Source organism: Acanthopagrus latus, chromosome 1 (genome assembly GCF_904848185.1).
Source record: "Acanthopagrus latus isolate v.2019 chromosome 1, fAcaLat1.1, whole genome shotgun sequence".
In the NCBI taxonomy this organism is placed as follows: domain Eukaryota; kingdom Metazoa; phylum Chordata; class Actinopteri; order Spariformes; family Sparidae; genus Acanthopagrus; species Acanthopagrus latus.
The window spans coordinates 22,210,532-22,233,132 of record NC_051039.1 but is presented as its reverse complement, the minus strand read 5'-3'; the positions used below and the strand labels follow the sequence as shown (position 1 = coordinate 22,233,132).

The following is a 22,601-nucleotide window of genomic DNA, read 5'->3' as shown; positions in this document are numbered from 1 at the left end:
ATAGCCAGGTTTCCTTGAAGGAACACGTTTCAGGTGTCGCTCAAACACTTCAAAGATGGCAAACATGGTAACAATGATCGAATATTTAGCTTGGATCGTGTGTGTGTGTGCGCGCGCGTGTGTGTGTGGGAAAGAGAGGGGAGACTTTTTTTTTTACTCTACTTTTATGGTCGAACATAAGACTTTAATGTACTGCATCATGCAAAGTAAGCATGGAGCGTGGCACAAGTCCTGCCAACTAAATGGATGTCAGGGAAGTACTTATACAGGCCTGTCTATTGAGGGGAAGACGTCTGCCCCAGTGTTCACCAAATGCTCACAGTGTCCCAACATATCAGTATAGAATATGAATAAAACACAATTTGCCTCGCCTCAACAGCCATCAACCCACCGCCATCCTGTGTTCTGCTGCTCTGTGTTGTGTCATGGTACAGATGTTTGAGCGATTGTGGGATGGCAGGAAGTGGGTTTTTCTTGGTGGGGGGTTGGAGTGTGTAGGTGTCAAGAGCCGAAGTCATGCCCCCTTCTGGTTTACCTCATAGGACCTTATTTTGGAAAAAACACGTATGATAGTGAATGGAGAGAGACAAATAATTGAAATCAACCAATCAAATTACATTTTTTACACCTGAGAAATTTGCAGTTTGTCATAAGACTGATAAGACTTTGAATGCACCTTGTTATAGAGACTACGCAGCCAACGGTCGGTCATCAAAACCTGTCACTTAAACCTCGTAGACAAATAAACTGGTTATCAGGCTTCAGCAGAGCTTGACGGAAAGCTGATCATCTAAGGGGTTTAGATCTGAGTTAGGAAAAGATCTTGGCTTGGGTTCGAACACACACATGTTCACCACATGTTAGAAAAGCTAACATCCCCCATATGCTTATTTTTCTGGGCTCTGTCCTGACTGCAATGCTGTGACCTTACACATGAAATAAAAATTTAACTGGTCAGCTGCACAGATGGTCCTTGAGCAACATTAACTCATTCATTCCGATGTTCCCGGAACAACCCCAACACGGTGTCAGATTGTCCATACTAGTCAAGAGAATTCTTGATAACTCAGCATTGACTGATATTCTAGGTTATAGATGCCTCCAGGTTCATGGCAGGAGTCCGAGAACACAGCATCAGTGTTGGACTTCACTGATGCTCATCTGGCTGAACGGCTGCTATGGAAGTCATCATGAGGGTTTAGGCAGTCATGGTTGAAGTAGGTGAATGATTGTCATCTTATTTCACGGTCTCATGGTTTATCTCATCTTAAATGTGGAAATTCAAGGTAAGTGTGAGAGAGTTTGAGATAAGAGGTGAGATAAGATTTAAGCTGGAAATGCAAAGATAAAGCAATGCATCTTGAGTCTAAATGTTTGTTCCAGTCGAGCATGATTAGTGAGTTTTGCTGAGAGAGACAGTAAGTCATGAATTGATCAGCAGTGTTACAGTACAATGGGCGTAACTACTGGCGAGGGCTTTCCCTCCTGGTCCATACAGCCCTGACCTCCCACAGGAGAGTTTACGCTGGGATTTATGGTAATTGCTCTCAAATGCTCACTGCTGATCAAAACAATCAGCTGATCAGATCCGCACAGTTCGCAAAGATGGAACTGACACGGGAATGTTTGTGGTTGTTACTGAAAGGGAAGTGCGTTGTTATTTAAAGATAGGCGAAAGACTGGAAGTGACTGTCACTGACTGTGACTGTCAGAGCTATGTTTAGGCTAACAGTTTACTGGGCTACTGAGGAAGCAAAACATAGTAAGGCTTACACCAGCAACATCACCAAGCATTTTGCTAAATAAAAGGCTGCAGACAGACGCCAAGCCCGACTTGTTTCTGCTGAATAGTAAGTAATATTAGCTGGCTTGTTGAGTTATACAATATAGCCCCATTCACACTGCCTTTTCAGCGTGGGAGTCATGCACCAATTCTCTGCATCGCACATAAGTTAATAAAACTCGGTGAAAGTTACAGATGCAGAGAGAGGGGAGAGTTCCGCTGCAGATCGTGGATGTGTCGATCCGATGGCGCTCACAGTCTGACAGCTAAACACAACCTTCACGCATCAGATAAAAGACAAATGTCCCACACTTAAACCCACAAAGCAACGTGACAGGACCAAACAACAGTGATGTGGTAACCAGTAGTGTCTTTGGCAACAGCTATCAGAAAAAAAATACTGCAGTTATACTTGGTGAAGTGTCTGTCCTCCTGTCTGCCATCCTGTCTGTCCTACCGACTCTTCATCACACTTCTGCCCAAAAAACAGCTTCTGTCCCTGGCAGAGAGCTAGGCGGCTCCCACAGCTGAATGGTGGTTATTATGTTTGACGCAATTTTGAGCAGAGAACTTTAACTCATCATGTCTTTGTGACCTTCCACTGTTGTGTTGTTGTAGTTGCTGTCTCTGGCAATTTGTATTGAAAAAAAGCCCTCCTGACCGAGACTTCAGTGAACTTCCCCAGAAAACAGCATCCCTCCCCGTGATCAAGAGTCCAATAGGGTCATCTGTTTACTGTGTGATGATGTAATATGATGTGATAACGACAGGCTTTGTAGATTGTTCATGTTTGTGAGATTTCTTCAGTTTCGTTATCTTTGCCATTGTTGCATACTCTGTTGTAAATATACAGTATAAACTTCGCTTTCAGGAAAAAATGCTGCTCAAAAGCGGGAAATTATTGAGCAACTTGTATTAATTGCAACATTCTTTTCTGAAGTTTAGTCAGTGGCTCTTGAAATTGCAAAAGTCCTCTCCCAGTATATAACATGTCAACAATATTGTCTTTTAAAATGGCACTGAGTGACCCTGGAAAATAATGTTCCCAAAAAGACCTTATACATTAGATCACTTAGCCCATACATAAATGTTCCATAAGTTTGTTTTTATTAAAACCTGCCACAAGATACCTCCAAACAATAAGCTTAAAATTTTGATCCTCAGGCTGTTTAACCTCTTTTGTTACAGTGTTCAAACAAAATTAACCAGCAAGTTATAAGTAGATTACATAAAACATGCAGTTGCAACAATTTGGAGCAAAATAACAATAACTATAAAGTTAAAATGTCCTTCCCCCCCCTTGCACAAGTAAATGTTATTATGATTTTGTTTAATTCGTTGGGAAGTAATTATTGTTAATAATGAATTTTAACTATCAAATAAAGCATGAAATTGTTTAATGTGCAAATAAACAAAGCATGTAACAGTAATGAAGCATCAGTCTTGAAAAGCCATCTGCCTGGAAGGACCATGACCATGTGTAATTTTTATCTGATGCAGAATAATAAACAAATTGAAAGAATTCTTTATGCAGGAGTTGCTGTTGGAAAACACATCCTCCCCAGCTTTTTTATTTATTTATTTATTTTTTTTGTTTAAACAGCGGTTACATTTTAAACCACAAATAAACAGGCCCACAGTTCTGACAACTCTTCAGGTTTTGGTTTCGAATGCATCTGACACTGCACGCCTCACCCTTATCTTTTAGTCTTTCAAGCATGTGGTGGCAAGGTAAATTGCTTACAGGCCAGCCCAACCTACACCTACACCTAACCCCAAAATATCAACAAAAAACAGTACATTTACCACATCACAGCTTTCACTTCACCTAACCTTATCCAAATACTTCTTTGGTGATGATAGTCCATACAAAAGGGTGCATTGTGAGCAGTTTGGCATCAGGTTATGTTGATCTAACTCCACCAGGCTCCCTGTCTTGCCTGCCCTGATACTGTCAATCAAACTGCACATCCTCCAAACCATTATGGATTTCAAATTCATCCTCTGTTACAACTTCAATTGATTTTGAAATGATCTCATTTGAGGTTTCCTCCAAGTTTTTCCTTCCTGTGTTGAGGATTAAGGACTATTTTCTCCATCGTCTGAGAGAGTTTGGCCCAGGTCAGGCTCCTATGTTGTCTCAGGTCTACAAAGCACAGTGAGCTATTGTGTGATATAACAATATACATGACATGAATATATATAGAGTTCCTCCACTACATTGAAGGTGCACTATAGTTTTAGGGGAAGAAATTTAAATTGGAAGAGAAATATCTTCATTGACTGATTTTTATGCCTAGACAAACTAAATAAACTGTGACTTAATAAACAAATTGACCTTAAAGGACAACACACAGTCATACTGTTATACTATGTTTATATCTGGCAGACCCCGCCACCTTTCTAGCTTCAAATAGTGTTCTGGGGACCTTATTTCCCTCTGAGAACAGCTTGTTTATTCAGTTATGGAAAGGTAAATATTTCTGCATTTGTATTACTACTTCATTAGCATTGTAAATACATATATATATAAAAAAAAGTTCCCCTTTAAGTGTTCCTATATAACATAATCCAGTGACTCTCCGACTCAGGGGGCACCACCCTGGGGGTCATAGAGCCACTAAAGGCGGGATGTGGAAGAGCTAGCTGGTGCTATTGCGCTGTCCATTATCTCTTAAAATATGACTTATAATTCAACTTGGATCCTTTTTGAAGGCATGAGAAGAATTTGAAGAAAGTTTGAAAAGTATTGAGCGTCGTCGTCCACATGTCATGAAGAGTGACAAGTGAGAAAGGACTGGGTGGTATGATGGGGAAAAAAATGGGGAAGTCTCGAAACAGAGTAAAACTGAAATATAACATAACTGACATACAGTTCATAGAAGGTCATATGCTCCTGCAGGCCAAAAACCCAAGTCTTCTGTTCCCTAATGAAACCAACCACACTTAAGCTACATGAGCAGCATTAGACACACACACACCCACACATATAAATCCCTCAAAAGTTCCCAAATGTGTCAAAGTAAGCTTATAATTGCTGAAAAAAAAAAACCAACAACAAAGGCATGTGACTGTCTAGATTTGTTCTTTCTTTATATCGATAAATCCTGAGTGTAGGGGTGTTTGGGGAGTCTTTACAATAACCTGTGTGTGTGTGTGTGTTGTGTGATTGTGTGTGTAATAACTGTGTTTAACTTTGCCAATTAAGATAACTCTTAGGAATGTATGCCGTGGCCCTGCTGGTATAGCTTGTCAGTAGGAGAAATCACAAGTCCTCCCAGGCTTATGCTTTCCGCCTTTCATCACAGGAAGTGACGAGCAGCATTACTCAGCAAGTGATGTAATGTGTCATGTGGAGGAAAATCGCTTCATAATTGAAACCAATTTTTCTTACTGTCAGTGATGAAATCTCACGAACAAGGTCTGAAGATGATGTCATCATTGAACGGCCAATCACTGCATTTGTAAGGCAACACATAATTGAGCGCAAGCACAGAGTTCTCATATCTATTGTTGGATTTTCTGTGGTCAGGATTACGTATAGGTGTTTTTGACAAAAACAACAACAACCATCGTGATGTGCTGGGTTTTCTCACAGGGAAGTCACTGTCTCTGTTTTCACTTCACATCCAGAAAAGTACAAGTATCCACTCCAACCACCACCCCCATCTCACTCTCTCTCTCGAAAGCGCGCTCTTCCTATGATCCTCTACTTACAGAAACAAAATCTGCTGACCGCCTCAGAGGTGACAAATTAAACCTCACCCCCTGGCAGTGCTTCTGCTGCCCCCTACAGCAGAGAACCCATCTGTCCTGAAAGCTCTGCTGCCACTGCGATTTCACAAAAAACCTCCTCACTCTTACTATAGAGTTAAATTACAAAGCCTTTGCATAATCTCATTAATTTCTTATATACTTCTTGGGGAGAGACAGGAGAACATGACGTGGTCTTTTTCTTTTACTTCAAGGAAACTATAGTTTCTCATTTCCTGCATTGTGAAAGGGGTATTATGTCATTCTGGAGGAGAAATTCAAACTTGGAATTTTTAGTATCTACAATATTAGTGAGGTAATAATACAAACTTGGAAATATAGATATATGTTTTTCCATAAGTGAGCAAGCTGTTCTCAGAGGAAAATAAGGATCCAGAACACTGGATGAAGCTAGAAAGGTGGCAGGGTCCGCCACTTATAAACAAAGTAAAAAAAGCCCGAAATTGTGTTGTCCTTTGTTTATTCAGTTTATTCAAAATCAAAATTGTTTATTTAATTTGTTTAGACATAAAAATGATCCGTCAGTGAAGACCTTTCTCTTCTGATCAAAATGTCTTTTCCTTAAGTAAATAGTGCACCTTTAATGAAAATGAAAGCAATGCAATCAGGAAAATAACAGAACAGAAAGGATTGTCTGACAGGGTCATTTTACGGTTAGTTAGCTCGTGTACATTCCCAAAACTGGAATAAAAATCATACCAAAGTCTAATAATCAACAAGCAAACACGGCAAGGATATCGCAATAGCATGCAACTTGTAATTTATCTTTTATTTCTATGCTGGGCACAATTGCAGTTAAGTTTCCAAGCATCCAGCAGAGAAATAGTCCAGCTCATCTTTACCTGTCGTTTCTGTGATCCAATTAAACACACGTGCAAACACAGTGCAAAACAGCTTAGCAAGTGAACTTCAGAGGTGCTTCTGGACATTTTGTCTGTAGCTTTAGACGAAAGCAGGCTAGCTGTTTCCCCCTGATTCCAGTCATTGTGCTAAGCTAGGCTAACTGGCTGCTGTCTGTGGCTTCATATTTACAGTGAAAGCATGAGATGAGTATTGATCTTCTCATCTAACTCTTGGAACAAGAGTGGAAAAATGAACTCCCCCAAAATGTCGAACTCCTCCTTTAAAGCAACAAATATGTAACTTTTTTACCTGAAATACTTCAGAATCATGTTGATAACAGGGTGTCTTGTATCGGGGTGAATGGTGTCTCTGTCTCAGCCACTCCATCCTGCCCTTCACTTGTCTCTGCACTATGTAACTACAGTGAGAGGGTCTGATGACATTGTTATGATGTAATGAGTTTTGCTTGTGGTCAGGACCTACATAACATCTGAGAAACTGTCACAGCCCGGGGTTTATATTTACCACAGAGGTGTTGCACTGAGGAACTGTGGGGGGCGCCAAATCGGGCAAAATGCTGATTTCTACATAATGTTGCCTTAATGGTTGATAAATGATGTTCTAAATCTTTGTGGATCAGATATAAGCCATTGATAAGAACAACTTAAAATGTACAGCAATGTGAAATATCACTTTGACTATTTGTACTTCACAACCTTGCTGGCTTTAGAGGCTCTGAACGAATTTAAAACGACTAACATTTATGATAATAATGACACCAATGTTATTATTTATAACAATAAATATGAATTCACATTTAGCCTATTTTTCACACCAGGTGCTAACCAGTTTGAGCAACAGTTATATGCCATGCTGCTGAGTGAAGGTAAAAAGAAAAGACATGAGTAAGCAGATTGCAACATTTTGTATCCTGTTAAATGACTGCATGTCTGATCCATGAGTTCTTTGTAAGGTTTTCTTTTGTTTTGTTATTTTTTTTGATTTTTTATTTTTAATGGCTGTTTCTTGGTAAAATTGGGATTTTGCGTATTTAGCTATTCAAGGGAGAATAAAGGTGAATGTGAATCACTGTGATGGGGTAATGGGCTGTGTTGCCGTCACTGTGATACACATGTGATGCACGTGTTCCTCAGTTATATTACAACTCGCTGGAATTGAAAGCCTCTGCCTCCACCACGCAGAGATGTAATGGACAGAGAGACATAGAGAGAGAGAGAGAGAGAGAGAGAGAGAGAGAGAGAGAGAGAGAGAGATCGTATCCGTCACTGTGTCTTTCGCAATCAGTCTGGAGTTTTTCCGCTCCACCGTGGTGCATTTCTTCAAGGTGACGGGTTCCCCGCTACGAGTCGGGGCGAGCCCTGCAGACGATGTGATGACATTAAAAATGCGCAAAAAAAAAAAAAAAAGAAAGAAAGAAAGAAAAGAAAAAGAAAGAAAAGACAATGTCCTCTGACAGCTAAGCAGCGCGTGCCGCGGGCAGCGTGTTAAACACAGTGACAACTTGTGGATTCACTGTCAGTCCCTGCAGCTCTGCACATGTGTAGTTCAAGGGCGCACCCAACTTTCTGATTCCCACAACTTTCACGCTTTTCACCCGCAGCCAGTCGTCATGTTGAACAAATTCGGGCCGCAGAGCACCGGCGTGGCCGTCTCCAGCGCCGACCTCCAGCTCAAACTGACGGACAGCAAGACAGCAGGGATGGGGATGGAGCACGGCGGCGGGAAGAAACTCATAGAGATAACTGGACCGGCTTTATCCAAAAGAAAGCTCCTGGTCGGCTTAGACCTCCTCTGCCTCTTCCTCGGTAAATACGCAGAAACACTCTTCACGTGTCTTATTTCACTTGTTAGCGCCGATGTATATGACTGTTGATGTATAAAAAGCTCCTGTGAAATCCCACTGATTACAACTAACTGTATGTGGAGGTTTATAGTTGTGAAGTCTGTGTCGGAGGGCCGGATCCAACTCAGTATATAGAAAATTGTATTCACTGATGTGCTGAAAAGCTTTTTAAAATCTGAACACCGATATAATTGTAAAAAGTAAGTTTTTTTTTGTTTTGTTTTGTTTTGTTTTGTTTTTTTACTGATGTAGCCTAAGTATATCTGTATGCACTTTTTTGCGCTGAGACCAGTAATATAAATAATCGATTAGTGGATTCGGAGAAATCAATGAAGCATTCAGGTCATCTTTTAAGCGAACATACCAAAGACTTTCTGGTTCCGGTGTCCCAGATGTGAGGATTTAGAGCTGTGCGGGCTCTTGCGTGATAATAAATCTAGATATTTAGTTATAAGAAACTAAACAAGCTGTTTCAAGATTGTGATTTTTACTACCTGATTACGTTTTGTGGAACAAAAAATTAAAGTCGCAGTTTGTAGTTTTGGGGACGACATATTAATCAGAAGATAAAGACCTTCATTGACTGACTTTTATGCCTAAACAGCTTGTTTATTCAGTTATGGAAAAGATGAATATTCCTTTGTTTGTATTATTACCTAATTAATGTTGTTAATATTAAAATCCTGAGTTTGAATTCCCTCCGGAAACTACACATTGCCCCTTTAAACAAAAATTGCAATTTTTTAGTTTTATTATTCTTATTTTTTTTTTAAGCTTTGAGGACTACAGGTGAATCACTTCACATCAGCCCCCCTGAGCTCTGTTCCGCTTTGTTCCCATCTCATTTTTATTTTGGTCAACAAAGACAGTTTAGTTGCTGCGTTCAGGCGTGTGGCCGTGCAGGATAGGAGCGGCACACCGACAACAACTTCATCGGAAAAAGTAAAACGGAAATAAAGTTCCCTCTCGAGCTACATGTCTCTCACCGATTCTCTTTTTTTTTCTTCCCTCTCGTGCGCGCTCCCGAGCGATCCGTGCCAGCTGGCTTGTGCATTGCCCAGGGAATTCTACAGTTTCCATGACAACCTCCAGTTCTCAGGGTAGAGCCGGGCCGCGGGGAATTGTATTTGGTATAAATAAATAAATGCACGACCCACTGGGTGCGTGCGTGCGTGCGTGCACGTGTGTCCGCGCGCATGACTATAACTGTTGACCATCCCTCACATGGTCCCTATATGTGGCCCCTTATGTAATGTTGGCTAATTGGAAAAAGCTGGAAGGAGAGGTAGTCTGTATTAACAACAGATTGGACATGTGCAGGGAGGGAGGGAGCCATGCTACAAGTCTCTCTCTCTCTCTCTCTCTCTCTCTCTCTCTCTCTCTCTCTCTCTCTCTCTCTGCTCTTATGTGTGAGTGCAGGCATGCAAGACAGAGAGAGAGAGAGAGAGAGAGAGAGAGAGAGAGAGAGAGAGAGAGAGAGAGAGAGAGAGGCAGGGCGAGAGAGAGACAGAGATGGAGGGAGAGGGAGAGGGAGGTAAGGACAGCCAGAGACAAACAGAGACAGTGTGAGGCTGGTTCTGGCTCTGGTCTGCTGCCATTTGCTCTTTGTTTTGTAGGGAAGAGTTGAACTGAAGTCACAAACAACCCTCCTTTCTCTCTTCATCAACAGAAACAAACACACACACACGCAAACGTACACATGCGCAGTGCAAACTGGGTCTATGTTGAGCTCTGCTTGCTTGACTCTTCTATTTTCTGACCCTCACATTCCTAATGGTTGTCGAACTCGTCGGGTTCTCCAGAGAAAAGCTCAGGGTTCCCACCCTTTTTTTCCTGTGAAACTGTTCCTCATTTGACCTTCTCTCCTTTCCCCAGTCTCCGCCTGACACACTCCATCTCAGTTTCTAATATCCTCAACCATCTACCATCAACCATCAATGAAGAGTCAAGAGCTGGTGCTTAGGTTTGAACATCGATGCTCTTAGGGTACTGACTAACATGTGCCCATATCTTTAAGATTATTCTTAAAGCTAGTTCTTACACAACTGCTTACATGAAGACTACATTTAAAGGCCTGGTGTGTCAGATGTAGGAGGATCTATCAGCAGAAATGGAGTATGATATTCAAAGTTAGGTTTTCTTTAATGTACAATCAATCTGAATCATCTGAAACTAGGAATTGTGTTTTTCATTTCGGTAGCGGGTCCTCTTAGAGTCTGCCATGTTGCCGCATCATGTTTCTACAGTAGCTTAGAACAGACAGACCAAATATCAGCCACCATGTCTTACACCATGTAGTTAAATTGTTTCATATTTTAACTTTTCAGTGTCTTTATCGCTAATATTTTGGACTTTTCTGTGCAATTGATCCCAAGTCTGAACAGGGTGTCTAATTTTGAAAATTGACCCGATATACTCTGCTGTTCAGTTGTCTGACATCCTGTCTGGCTCAATCTGCTCTGCAAAGCTTATTGCGGCTGCTGCTGAAACATGGCGCAGCTTGTAGGACCACAAGCATTGTCTGGAAAACTCACTTCAGCAGCCATGAAGCTTCCACAACACAATGCAGGACTACCCTGTGGAGTACGGGGCTGAGGCGAGGGGTATTCAGTTGGTTGTGGTCTGAAACCTCACCACTAGATGCCACTAAATCCTACAAACTGGACTTTTTGTTTGGAATAGACTACAACCGAGTTAGCAGCTCTGTAATGTGTCATTTTGGTGCTTTGAGCTGAATGATTACGCTGCTCTCAGTGACTCCTTTGTCATCAACTCAGTTTTGCTAATTAGCAATGGGACTGGCATTAGTTAGGAAAAAAATATGAATCAAAATTCTAATTCAAATACTCGATCAGAATACCAACTCTAAGCTCACATTTGCGACTGATGCTACAAACACTGATAAAGGTTTGTGTTTGCGTCATCGTTCCCTAAAATCTCTTCTTTAAGAAATGCCCACGTACATATGGACAGGGCCTGAGTGAAAACACAATTTGTCAACCTAATGGAGGCGTTTGATGAGAAGTAAGGGGGTCACCAAAGTCAGAAGGAAGTTTCATGGCATTGCAGCTGATAGCTGTTGAGCCACGCCTCAAGCATGGCAAAAAAAAGCACTGTGTAGAAAACCTTCATGCGTTTTCTCAAAAAACTCAGAAAATTGATCTGGTTTTGGTACAGAGTCACATGGTTTAAGGTGGCTCAAGAAATGATTCCCAGCCCTTGTAAACATGTATAAATGGCTGACACTGACTGTCAGATACTCAGAGCTTTAAACGATGATGTTTCAGGTTTGTGATTCCCCAACTTCTGCTCCTCTTTTCTCCTCTCACGCATCATGTCCAGTTCTCTCATCACAAAGATGAATCTATACTCCCACTGGGGACTGTTTTTGATATCAAATCTCCCTTCTCCTCCTTCTGTTCAGCCTCCATTCCTTTCTTTGCGTGTGAGCTGAAGGCAGTGAGTCCTTACAGAAGGGGCTTCATGTGCGGGGACCCCAGCATCACCTATCCTTATCTGCACCAGGAGGCCATATCAGACGAACTGCTCATCGCTGGTGGCATCATCATCACCGGCCTCACTGTGAGTACTCAATGACCTTACCGTCCCTGTCTTAGAGGTCAGTCCATTGTTCATTTTATACCATGTGGAGTCATGTGCCGTGTCCGACTACCTCCAGATCGCCCTCGGGGAGTGTTACCGGGTACGTTTCAGAGGCGTCAGCTCCAAGGCCTTTGTCAGGAACCTGTACGTGTCCTGTCTGTACAAGGAGCTGGGCTGCTTCCTGTTTGGCTGCTGTGTCGGCCAATCGCTGACCAACATGGCCAAGCTGAGCGTCGGGAGGCTACGGCCGCACTTCCTGAATGTGTGCGGTGTCACCTATGCCTCGCTCAACTGCACGCCTGGCACCTACGTCGCGACAGTGAACTGCCGCCAGCCTGACCACAGGTTGGAGGAGGAGGCCAGGTGCGTGTGTGTGTGTTTATGCATTACGTGTCATGTGTCAGGCTTTTGTTCTCTTAATATTAAATACTTCCCAATTTTTTTAGGAAGTCCTTCTACTCTGGCCACGCTTCCTTCGCGATGTACACAATGCTGTATTTAGCAGTGAGTATTTTCTATCTATCTATCCATCGCATTCTTGTTCACCCATCTTCCCTCTCTCTCTCTCTCTCTCTCTCACACACACACACACACACACACACACACACACACACACACACACACACACACACACACACACACACACACACAAACACACACACACACACACACACACACACACACACACAAACATTGGCAAACAGAATTTACTGTCTCCCCAATTTCCAATTACCACATCTCTACAAAATGCAGCAAGTGTGTGAATGAAATGGGGAGCCATCATGAGTCCAGTTAGCAGCAGAGAAAGCGAGAGAATGAAAGAGGAGAGGGAGAAAGAGAAGGGCTGAAAGGAGAAATGGGACAAACAGAGACAGCTTTGTTCTGCTGTGGGAGGAGTGTGACCTCGCCTCACCGCCTCACTGCTCTCCTCTATTGTGTGTGTGTGTGTGTGTGTGTGTGTGTGTGTGTGTGTGTGTGCCGGCTCTCTGCATTTATACGCGTTTATGGCAGCTTGTGTGCGTCCATGCCAGGGCCTGCATATGTACAAGCAGCATATTAATTCCGAGTGCCATCTTGTCTGCGTGCTCTTATCTGACCATTTCCCCAACTTTTTATTACAATGCTGCTGCGTTATATTTAGCGTGAGTAAAAAGGGCAGATTTTAAGCACCAACAAGAGTCTTTGTTATCACCACATCATGAGATTTTGGAAAGTCCATTAAGTGCACTGAGCACCTTACTGTATCTGATGCACTGTGTCTCATGAACCTGGAGGATATTCTCTGTCTATATTCATGTTTCATTTATTTATTTCATTTCATTTCCGGATAAAAGCCTGCATTTGAATAATTACAAAACCTGCTGCCGTGAATAATGACAGTTCATCTGTTTAAAAGAGACTCAGTATTCACCTTGTGATGATAAAAGGGGCTCTATGTAGGTTTTAAGCAGCAATGTATTATTTACAATAATGAGGTAATAATACATTCTACAATGTACATTTTTTCCATAATTGAGTGAACAAGCTGTTCTCAGAGGAAAATAAGGACCCTTGAAAACTGTTTGAAGCTGGAGAGGTGGCAGGGTCCGCCACATATAAAACCCCTTGTGGATGGAAAGCTGGATGAAGTTGTGTCATCTACCAAACGTTTCTGGAGCCTCAAATCAGAACAGCATTGCAGCATTCTTAGAACAGCTGAAGTACATTAGGACTTGTTTCAAAATGTCGAAAAATGCAACCATAAACAAAACACAAAATAGCTCCATACAAGTATCCAGGAGCCCAGGGATGGTAAAATTATTTGAAAAGACATTATTTACATCCTTTCAAAGTTGAAATCTTCACTGTAGTTGCTAAGCTAAGAGTGTTAGCAAGTCAAGAGTGTACACAACCTCTTTTCAAATCATTTTTGGAACTCAGGGCTGAAAAACAGACTGGGATTAATAATAATGGAGACATTTTATGGTTTTATTTGATGTTGTTTTTTTTTTGTTTGTTTGTTTTTTAAGAATGCTGCAACTCCAGAAAAGTTTTATGGACTGCAAAACCTCCTCCAACTTTCCACAAAGGTGGTTAGTGTTAGGGTTTGGTGTACATACCTGTTTCTTTATGGAGTTTAGACAGAGAAAGTAAGTAATCTAGTGTGGTGAAATCTAAATTAGGATTATGTTAAATTCTGCCAGTCTGAGGATTGTTTTCCTTCATGTTGAATAAAGCGCACTGCAGTCATCTCGGTCGTTATTTACAATAGCAGATGATGCTCACATGGTTCTTTGCACTGAGTAACAACATGTTCATTTCCGTCATGTAGTTCTACCTGCAGGCGAGGTTGACGTGGCGTGGGGCTCGGCTGCTGAGGCCGGCACTGCAGTTCTTCCTGGTTCTGCTGGCCGTCTACACGGGCCTGACCCGCATCTCAGACTACAGGCACCACCCGTCTGATGTGCTGACAGGCTACATACAAGGAGCCCTCACTGCTTACTGGGTGGTGAGTGTACATCACCTGCTTGTTTTTTTTTCTGTGTGTCCACATCTCATTGCAGTTCAAATTTAACAATTGAACATGTGTGTCTGGTTTTTTTTTGTTTTTTTTTTTGTTTTTTTTCCCAGGCCTTCCACATCTCGTCCATGTTTAAAAGCTCGAGTTTGGATCTGTCTCCGACCGAGACCCTGGAGAGCCCCTTGTCACCCCACCACACTGTCTGCTAAACCTCACCCTCACCAACCCCTGCCCCTAGCCTGGTTTTGGATAGACAGAAGATTTGAAGAATGTGAGACCATTTCCTGTGAAGTCGAACCACATACCTCAGAATTCAGATGGAGTGTGAGAGAGAACGAGAGAGAACGTGAGGGAGAGCGGAGCTTGTGAGACCCTGTGCGTGGCTCAAAACAGAAAACATATTAACAGAGCGATATTAAGAGGGAGGGTCCTGAAAACTAAACCCGACTGCCCGGCTGGAGCGGCCGCCCTGAGCACTGGAGCCGCTGTCCTTGTGACTGACCTTCGCTTCGCTTGCGTATTCTTACCTGTGAGATGAGATGACTGAATCCTGAACACAAGCACTACCACTCTACACATCACCTGTAAATATATACAGCTTTTGTACAACGTGAACGATCCCGTTAAAGCACTTGTTGATTTCCATTTTAGTATTATTAATGACCACTTTGTGATGATTTTGGTAAGTAGGATGTAATGTATTTTATGCAAGTATGTAATATGTCTCTTAGCTCTTTTGTTTTTGTTTTTTACGTGAACCCAGTGAATGTAATGGCGTTAAAGGAAAGCACAAATAGCGAGAGAGCAACTCATTTTTCCTGATGTGTTGTAGCATTTAGATGCAGTGGTATGCGTCCGTCCTTCTATGTGTGTTGTGTACATAGTTTATTAACAAGAGAATGACTATGACAATGTTTACACAATAGATGAAATCCCTGAAGGATCAGCCACTAATCATCTTTTTAATTTCTTTTTCATAATGCTAATCTATGTTTCTAGACTACTTACCAGTCCAAGAGCACACAGATGATTATAGAAAATGTGATTTTTTTTTTAACTTATTGTCTCTTTCTAGTAAAAATATCAACACTTCCTACACATTTTGAGAAGAAAACCATTTTTTATGTTTATTGGGCATTTTTCATTTTCACATTTTTAAATCTTACATCGAAGGGGCTCACTGAAACAATCTGCAGCAATTTAAATGTATTAATCACTTTCATATTGGCTCTATATGAGCAGATTGTAACGTGACGTGAAAAATGAGACCTTCCCCATCGCTCCTTAATATTGACAGTATTTATGAGGTAATAATATAAACTCAGAAATATTTATTTCTTTCCATAACTGAATGCACAAGCTGTTCTCAGAGGAAAACTAAGGTCCCAGAACACTGTTTGAAGCTAGGATGGTAAAACAGTATTGTCCTTTAAGGTCAGTTTGTTTTTTGTTTCTTTCAGTTTATTCAGTCATGAGTTTGTTTATTTAGTTTGTTTAGGCTGATTAAACTCTAATTAAACTTTCTTTCCAAAAACTACCCAGTGCACCTTTAATGCTGAAATGTTTAAAGTATTGCAAGTATTGATTAAAAGGAAATGTACACATTATGCAGCTGAATGGCTTCTATCAGAGTTGTGTCACTATAATATATTTGAGCATTAGCACTGATGCATAGACATGTAAGAATCATGTCAGTGTTGTAGCAGATTAAGTGTCTGATGTCTAATCAGTGCATGATTAGTGTGTAAAACTGTAATCTGTGAACAACTAGTAGCTTCAGTTGCTGGTAAAAAGAACATTATTTCCTGCACAAGAACAAGGTTGGAAATGGAAGTACTCAGCTAAACTACATGTGCGTAATTGTGTAAATGTGCTTAGTTAAATTCAACCAATATTTTTGGATCTTTTTATTTGACTTTGATTTTTTTTTTTCTCTTCGGTTTACACCTCATCAGTCTCTCCGCTTCCTCTGCATGTAGTCTTCCTCCCTCTCCCGAACCCCCCACCCCCCGCTGCCCCTACATCCACACAGAGAGAAAGACGGGAACATTTATTTCACATGTTTACTTGAACTTCAATAGCAATACAAGACAGAATCGGAACACTCGAGGTCGATATGTACAAGGATCTCAGGGGGGTTGCAGAAAAGTTCTGAGGTTTCATATGATCTCTGGCTCTGGAGTCAAGAGTTCTGTCGCTATGAGTTCCATCACCAACAGTTAGTGGCAGGTGGAGGAGGGCGGAGGGGCGGAGGTTTGATCTTGATGTGAAAATGGGATTGGTCGAGAGTTCAAAATCAGTCAGAGGGGAACGTGTGTAAGAGGCCCCCCAGTTGATATTGATAAAATGCTTCACTGTGATACATTAATTATACAAGAATGATGTATATACAGGCACGCACTCACACTCGCACACACACGTCCTGGCACACACGCATGCTCATCAAGCTACACACACACTCGCATCCACGCTCACTCGCTCGCTTGCTCTCACACACACACACACACGCACACTTCAGCACTTTCCTCCTACAGTATGTAGCCTTGTAAAGCCACTATAAAGTCATGCACATGTTCTTTGAAAGGATTTTTTGGCAACGCACAAGTGCTTCTTTGACACACTGTTTGCTTGCTACAGGGAGGGAAAAACACCCAGCCGATGAACCAATAGAAACTTATGGACGATGGGCAAATAAGGATAAGCACCGATGAGATGGAAGACACATCAGGGTTTCAGGGGAAGAGAGAGAAGGTGGGAGAGGGAGAGGAGGAGGAAGAGTTATAAATGGATCACAGTCATAGAAAAGTAACAAAACATGAAAAGGGGGAAGTCTCGTGGTGATCGGGAGATAGAAGCAGGAAGGAGCCGTCACTGTCATCATCGTTGCCTTCAACATCCATTGTCACTATCCTCGACAGTGTCATCGTCGTCATCATCATCATCATCATCATCATCATCATCATCATCATCATTTCCATCAGTTTGATCATCCTTATTTGTTGTTATCACCATCTTCTTCCTCCTGCCTGGTTTCTATGCCCCGATCACCACCGCCCTAGTCACAGGCTCGTCACCCGCTGCATCTGTCCGTCCTCTCCCTCAGAGGCGGGCTCTGCTGTGTACACTGCCTCTCCATTGGATGCCAGCGGCGGCGGCTGATAGAAGGTCTGCAGGTGATTGGGCCGAGGGCCCAGCGGGGGTCGCCCCAGGCTGTAGGGAAGTTCCAGAGCGGGTCGTTGGGGCTGGCCGGTGGGGCTGACCTCTTCCGGACCTTCAGGGCTGCTGTCAGGGTACGAGAGAGTCGGAGGGGAGGTGCGGGTGTAGAAGCGAGGAGGGGAGCTGCTTCGGCTGTACACCTGGGGGGAGTGGCGGGAGTAGAGATTGTTCGGGGGCGAGTTGGTGTCTCGAGGAGCGAATATATTCGTCGGGGGAGAGCTTCGGGGGAAGATGCTGAGTGGCGGCGAGTGGCGGTCTCCAGGGTAGAGCGGGGAGGGGTTTGAATCTCGGGCGTAGATAGGTGAGGAGTCAGGGTCGAGGTCGAGGTCAGGGGTCAAAGGCAGAGCAAAGCTGTCAGAATCCTCGCGTTCGGCGCGGTAACGAAGAGATCCTCTTTTCCTCGCATCAAGGCCTCCATCTTTGCTGTCAAAGAGGAAAGGCTCCTCCCTGTCCACATCCATCCCTCCTCTCCACACGTCCAGCGCTCTGTCCTTCTGTTTGTCGTTCTCTCGGTCGATCCCTGCCCTCCATCCATCTCTGTCCTTTAAAAACAAGGATTCGTCCTTCTCTCTCTCCAGCCCGCTTCTCCACCCTTCAATCGCAAAATCTTTCTTCTGCGTTATAAAAGTCTCTTCCTGCTCTGTGTCTGCTCCTCCCCGCCACACCTCCATCCGTCCTCCTCTCTTCTCCAGCAGATGAGTGTCCTCCCTCCCTCTCTCTATTCCACCCCTCCAGTCGTCGATCTCTCCATCTCTCTTCTGAGCGGTAAAAGACTCATCCCTCACTCTCTCGGTCCCTCCCCTCCATTCGTCTATCACCCCGTCTCTTTTCAGGAGAAACGTCTCGTCCTTCTCTCTGTCCTGGCCGCCCCTCCACGTCTCTACGCCTGCCTCCCTCTGTTTCATCAGCAGCGGCTCCTCCAGGGCCTTGTACAGGGGCTCTGACTCCTGTGGGGGAGGGGGAGGAGGAGGCGGGAGGGGCCTGTCTCGGTACCGATCCCTTTCTCTCTCCCTGTCCCTCTCTCTGTCTCTGTCCGTCCCTCCGCTCGACTCCACTGTGTTACGGTGGCGGGAAAGAGTGCCAGGGGTGCGGCTGAGGGTGGAGTAGGGCCTAGCCTGGACATCAGGGGGTCGCGCTTGCTGCCTGTCTTGGAGCCCACGGCGACCCAGAGTGCCTTGCATCACCCTGTCCCCGTCTTTAAGGAGCTCACGGGACTCAGACTCTCCAGAAACACGCGTGTGTGACCAGCCATCTTGCAAGCGCGGCGTCGTGGCCTGATCCTGTCCACGTGCCGCGGAATGTGCCTCGGCGTCTTGCGTGTGATGCCTCGTATGCGGCCAGCCCTCCTGTGCATTTGGCCGTGCGTTCGGCTGCATGGTGGCAGCCCAGCCCTCTTGGGTTGGCTGTGCGTGTCGGGTTAAAGTGGCAGTGTGGGTGAGAGCTGCCCTGTCGTGGTGGTGAGGCCTCGCCAGGCTTCCGTAGCGTTCAGGAGGAACTGGCATGGGGACCGAGGGCCTCAGGTTGCTCTGCACCAGCTCGGAGATGATCATCTTCTCCAGCGCTGCCGCATCTGACAGGTTACGACGCATACCAGCACTGCCGCCCAGATCCGTGGCCCCATGGGGGGTGAGGAGTGCTGGGGAGATGTCATCCCCTCCCATTCCAACTCCTCCCTCCCTCAGAAGGTCGGTGCTGCCCACCACTCCAGCTCGGGAGCCGGGTGTGGTTCCAAGACCGTGCAGGGTGAAGGTGTTGGGGGTGTAGCCTCCATTGAGACACACACTGTCCAGTCCACAGGACTCCTGGCTCTGGGACACACCACCCTCTGTTGGAAGGAACGGGAAGATAACAGTTATCAAGGAGGGATAAAAGATTTACACAGAGATTTACATGAGTGAATGTACGAATGAATGAGCAGAGTTCAGGGTACATGTGCGTACTGAGGGAGTGGCTTTACCAAATTTATTTAGATATTCACACATTTCTTGGATGAAAAGTATGGTTTTGTTGAAAGAGATGTATGCATGATATGTCTTAATGGTCTATGAATAATTGCAGTGTGCAAATGTTGCACAGATAGTCTATGAACTGAAGGGCAGTGTACGAGGAAGTGGCGCTCAATGACTTGAGAGAGCACAATAAAGGAGCTCATACTCTGCTTGTTTCTGAAGGTTCCTACTGGTCCACGTTAAGACAGAGAGACAGAGAAGGAGAGTGTCAAAAAACATTTAAAAGACAACAATTCAAGGTTAAAAAAAAAACTTAAAAACAGAACACCACACTGGTATCAAGATAAAGTATAAATATTCATTCTGAACAGAGATGTAAAATAACAAACTGTACTGAGCAGAAGTCTTAGGCCACAAAGAAGAAATTCAGGCAGTAGAGCCCAGACAAAATCAACTAGCTGATATTAATTTCCAACATGATCTCATCACAGGTATACAGGTATACATTTTGAAGGGTTAGAGTTAGGGTTTCGTACATATTGCACCTTTGAAGGTCCCGCATTACACCCATTATCAATCTCAGTGTGTCTATTAGAAAATGCTTATATGATTTAATGTTCAAAAAATATATTATTTTCTCATACTGTCCATTCCTGCAGTACCTCTGTGCACCCCCTGTTTGAAGGATTTGGTGCCAGTCTGCTCTGATTGGCCCTCACTGGCAAGTACCAAATATCATGTTTAGGTGCTGGGGGCACTGACAGTATAGCTGTGACATCACAACCTCACAGAAGTCTTGACAGATTGTTTGAAGATGAAGGTGCAGTGTGTGAATACAGGCTGTGTGCATGTCTCCATGGATAGAGCATTTTGACACCGTCTTTATATAGCACCTAAAGTGAAGTATTGCCTTCTACAATAATAGACCTTTAAGTCACCCACATTTCCTTCTGAATAGTTACTACATAATGTAAGTTACTTTACAAAGACAGTTTTCAGTGTGGCATAAGGGTTTTGCAAAGTACTGTGACGACACATGAATAAAGGATAATAAAAGAAACAAACATAAAGTCAGAGAGTCAGTTAGTTGTGTAGAGACACAGGTGCATCAAGGGAAAGTTGTAGTAAAATATACCTGTGGAGGTGAAGGGTTGATTGTATCCCTGGGCCAGCATTGTGTCATAAGGAGAGGCTCCAGCATGAGTCTGCAAAACTGGATTAGTGAGGAAATGGTTCCCCAAAGCAGCTGAAGATGGAGAGCGAGAGAGGAAGAAATATAAATGTAGCATCCTTGTGAACAGCGAAAGGCTGAGATTTAAAAGAGAAGAAAAGACAGTAATCCTTACCTCTGTTGAGAGTCGGGGTGTTGTTCACGTCTGCAGCTATGAAAGACGATTCAGTCTGTCTGCGAACAGTGTCATTCCACATCCTCCTGATACGACTCTGGAACAGGATTATCCCACATGAGGTCAGGACAGACTCAGACACACAGAGAGAAAGAAACACAGAGGTACAGTGTATCATAACGCACCTGTCTGTTAGCTGTAGCTCGCCGACTCTGGCTGCTGGTGTAGCGGCTGTTGGAGCGCAGGGCGGCACCCTTCACCGAGTCCGGAGAGCTGGAAGAAGAAGTGACGCAGCACTGCGAGAGACGCAGGCATCTGCCGTAGTCCTTCTGACCCTGCAGGCAACGTGTACACATAACTGTTTAGTCACAAGCGATGACGTTACACGCGGATTCTTGCATAATGACACATGAACACAGAGACACACCTTCCTGGCAAGGGTGCAGTGCAGTATGGTGATGAGGAGGGCCTGGGCCGTGTTGAGGGAGGAGAAGAGGTAAGCCAGGAGGAGAGACGGAGCGGAGAGGAACATCAGGCCCGAGGACCAGGTGACGCTCTGCAGGAAGAGCAGCGTCAGGGAGCCCACCGCCCACGCCCTGAAGACAGCAGGACATGAGATAAAACACGCTTTACTTTAATTCTGATGAGCAATTCTAACAAGAGTTCACTCACCTTTAATCTGTCAGAATGCGTTTCTCATTGGAGTCCTTGCCTTTAAAGGGCACTATGTAGTTTTTGGGCAGAACTTTGATTCAGAAGAGAGAGATCTTCATTGACTGAACAAACTAAATAAACAAACTCTGACTGAATAAACAGACTGACCTTAAAGGACAACACATTTTATACTGTTTTACTTTGTTTATATGTGGCGGACCCTGCCAACTTTCTAGCTTCAAACAGTGTTCTGGGACCTTATTTTGTTTATTCAGTTACGGAAAAATTAAAGTCTGACTTAGTATTATTGTCTCATTAATATTGTAAATGTTCAAAATCTGAGTTTGAATTTCCTCTCCAAAACTACATAGTGCTCCTTTAAATAGCACTGATGAGCTGAAACAAGGCCAAAAAAGAAACTCTGGGGTGCGTGCAACACATTTCAAGTAAAGGACTCGCACACATGCCGCTGTCGTCAAGCTCCCCTGAGGTTAAATCGACACTGAAAAAACAACAACTAACTAGGCATTCTGACAAATTTCCCTGACTTTACAAACACACACCCAATCTCTCTTTGTCCTTAGCTGAGTACACTTTTGGAAACTCAATTTTAGCATTGCTCAGTTTTGACCTTTACTCACTCTATAGACTATAACGCCTGCCACAGTGCGCTTTATTCTGGTCTTCTAAAAGCTGTGAATGCTAGAACTGAAACTATTCACAATGCCACTCATTAACAAACTACTGGCACTTTACTAAGACAAAAGAAAGACCAAATTACATCTGTTTGATCCATTTTACACCGGCTCCCTGTCTCAGCTAGGACAAGTCTTAAATATTTTAATTAACTAATATCTCTAAATAGAGATGAGGTTTTTCATACATAACAGACTGCCTCCAGCTCAGGAGACATAAATTTTCAAACTCATTTTTGAAGATTCCTTTCATTTTTTGGTCTAATCAGGTTTTGGGGCAATGCATTGAGCAAAAGCCCAGAGAGCTATTAACATAATATCTGATATTACAAATGAGCATGCAACCGTTTTTTTTTATTTCTATTCAATGAACG

The 22,601-nt window shown here is 43.4% G+C and overlaps 2 protein-coding genes across 2 annotated transcripts in view; one reads left to right on the top strand and one right to left on the bottom strand.

Moving 5' to 3' along the window:
* Window positions 1-7,692: 7,692 nt before the first annotated feature.
* LOC119018935 (phospholipid phosphatase 3-like) lies at window positions 7,693-17,172 on the top strand. Its single transcript, XM_037097023.1, has 6 exons — window positions 7,693-8,226; window positions 11,689-11,846; window positions 11,944-12,230; window positions 12,314-12,371; window positions 14,179-14,355; window positions 14,478-17,172. Exons 1-6 carry the CDS (start codon window positions 8,031-8,033, stop codon window positions 14,574-14,576), a joined length of 975 nt encoding a protein of 324 aa, XP_036952918.1. The 5' UTR covers window positions 7,693-8,030; the 3' UTR covers window positions 14,577-17,172.
* The window catches only part of LOC119018932 (adhesion G protein-coupled receptor L1-like), a 32,396-nt gene continuing 26,211 nt past the window's right edge, over window positions 16,417-22,601 (bottom strand). The window contains exons 21-25 of the mRNA XM_037097008.1: window positions 21,306-21,474; window positions 21,064-21,213; window positions 20,879-20,975; window positions 20,668-20,778; window positions 16,417-19,408 (exon numbers count right to left, since the gene is read on the bottom strand). Coding sequence (XP_036952903.1) covers window positions 17,427-19,408; window positions 20,668-20,778; window positions 20,879-20,975; window positions 21,064-21,213; window positions 21,306-21,474 — 2,509 coding nt within the window. The 3' untranslated portion in view covers window positions 16,417-17,426. The remainder of the gene's footprint in view (window positions 19,409-20,667; window positions 20,779-20,878; window positions 20,976-21,063; window positions 21,214-21,305; window positions 21,475-22,601) is intronic.